We start from the raw sequence: 1,363 nt of genomic DNA on the forward strand, positions 1-1,363 counted from the left end.
AAGGGCGACTTCGCCGGCCCGTCGACGGCGCCCCTCGACGCGGACAGCTTCACGCCCGTCAGCTACGAGAACTTCTGGCCCAGCGGCACGGGCGCCCCCCACCCCCCCGCGCCCCCCCAGTCCGGCCAGCCCCCGTTCCCGCCGTCGGCCGGACCGCACAAGCTGGAGACGGCGACGGAGACGCTGGTGCACAGCCAGGGCCTGTTCGAGCGCAAGCCGCTGCGCATCCGCAGGCGGCAGCAGAAGAGCGTGAACGGCGAGGTGAAGCGCAAGCGGCGGATCCAGGCCAACGCGCGCGAGCGGCGCCGCATGAACGGCCTCAACAATGCCTTCGAGCGCCTGCGGGAGGTGGTGCCCGCCCTCGGCAACGACAGGAAGCTCTCCAAGTTCGAGACGCTGCAGATGGCGCAGACGTACATCGTCGCCCTCTCCGAGCTCCTCAAGAGAGACACCTAGGCCGGTCGCAGCGGCTATAGATTCTATTTAATATATATTTATATGTATATATTTATATCTCTAAAAACCTGTGAAAGTTGCAAGTTTGTGATTATTTAGTCTGTCACAATGCAATGTTTTAATGCAATTATTCTAGTTTGTTTTTATCTTTCTCTCATATTATTGTACGTCTTAGTAAATACCAAAAATCATGGGAACTGGCATTTATATATATATTTTTTCTCTCTCTCTCTTTCTCTCGCTATCATTACGTTATTGCCTCTTATCACCGAGAAACTTTATCTACATCTTTACAAATAATTGTTTTTTTTCTTATATTTTCTATTTTTTTTACCGTTTTCTTCTCTCGTTTTCTCTCTCGTCCTTTCATTCGCACCTACTTTTCTTTAAGCAGAAAAAAAAATTATCGTGTATTTTATCCATTTTATTTTACTTTCAATTATCTCATTTGATAACAAGGAGTCAATACCACAAAACCGTTTACCTCACGAAACTCAAATCATTTCATATTTATATTAATTATGAATGATAATATATATTGTTCAGACAAATAGATCAAGGCTAGATCTAAGATATGTAAAATCTGTGATATATTAAAATAAGACCATTTGTTAGCTCATTTTGTTACTGTTAAAGCTATAATAAAATGATGGAATGTGTATCATGCTTCTCCTTCACCTTTTCTTATTGCTATTGCATAACCAGTTACGTTATATCAGTTATCAATATTATTGTTAGTAGTGTTACTATCATTACTGATACCATACCATTATTTCTTTCATTTATTATTATTATTATTATTATTACTATTATCAATCATCATCATCCTTATTATTATTTTATTATTATTATTATTATTATTATTATTATTATTATTATTGTTGTTGTTATTATTATGAATTATTAT

General features: G+C 40.4%; 1 protein-coding gene across 1 annotated transcript in view; it reads left to right on the forward strand.

The window, feature by feature from the left end:
- The window catches only part of LOC119573742 (protein atonal homolog 8-like), a 1,713-nt gene extending 598 nt beyond the window's left edge, over positions 1-1,115 (forward strand). The window contains 3 exon segments of the mRNA XM_037920845.1: positions 1-30; positions 32-118; positions 121-1,115. The exon segment at positions 1-30 is cut by the window's left edge and continues 598 nt beyond it. Of these exon segments, the coding sequence (XP_037776773.1) occupies positions 1-30; positions 32-118; positions 121-456 (453 nt within the window). The 3' untranslated portion in view covers positions 457-1,115.
- The last annotated feature ends 248 nt before the right edge of the window (positions 1,116-1,363 follow it).

The sequence above is a fragment of the Penaeus monodon genome, chromosome 6 (genome assembly GCF_015228065.2).
Source record: "Penaeus monodon isolate SGIC_2016 chromosome 6, NSTDA_Pmon_1, whole genome shotgun sequence".
Taxonomy (NCBI): Eukaryota; Metazoa; Arthropoda; class Malacostraca; order Decapoda; family Penaeidae; genus Penaeus; species Penaeus monodon.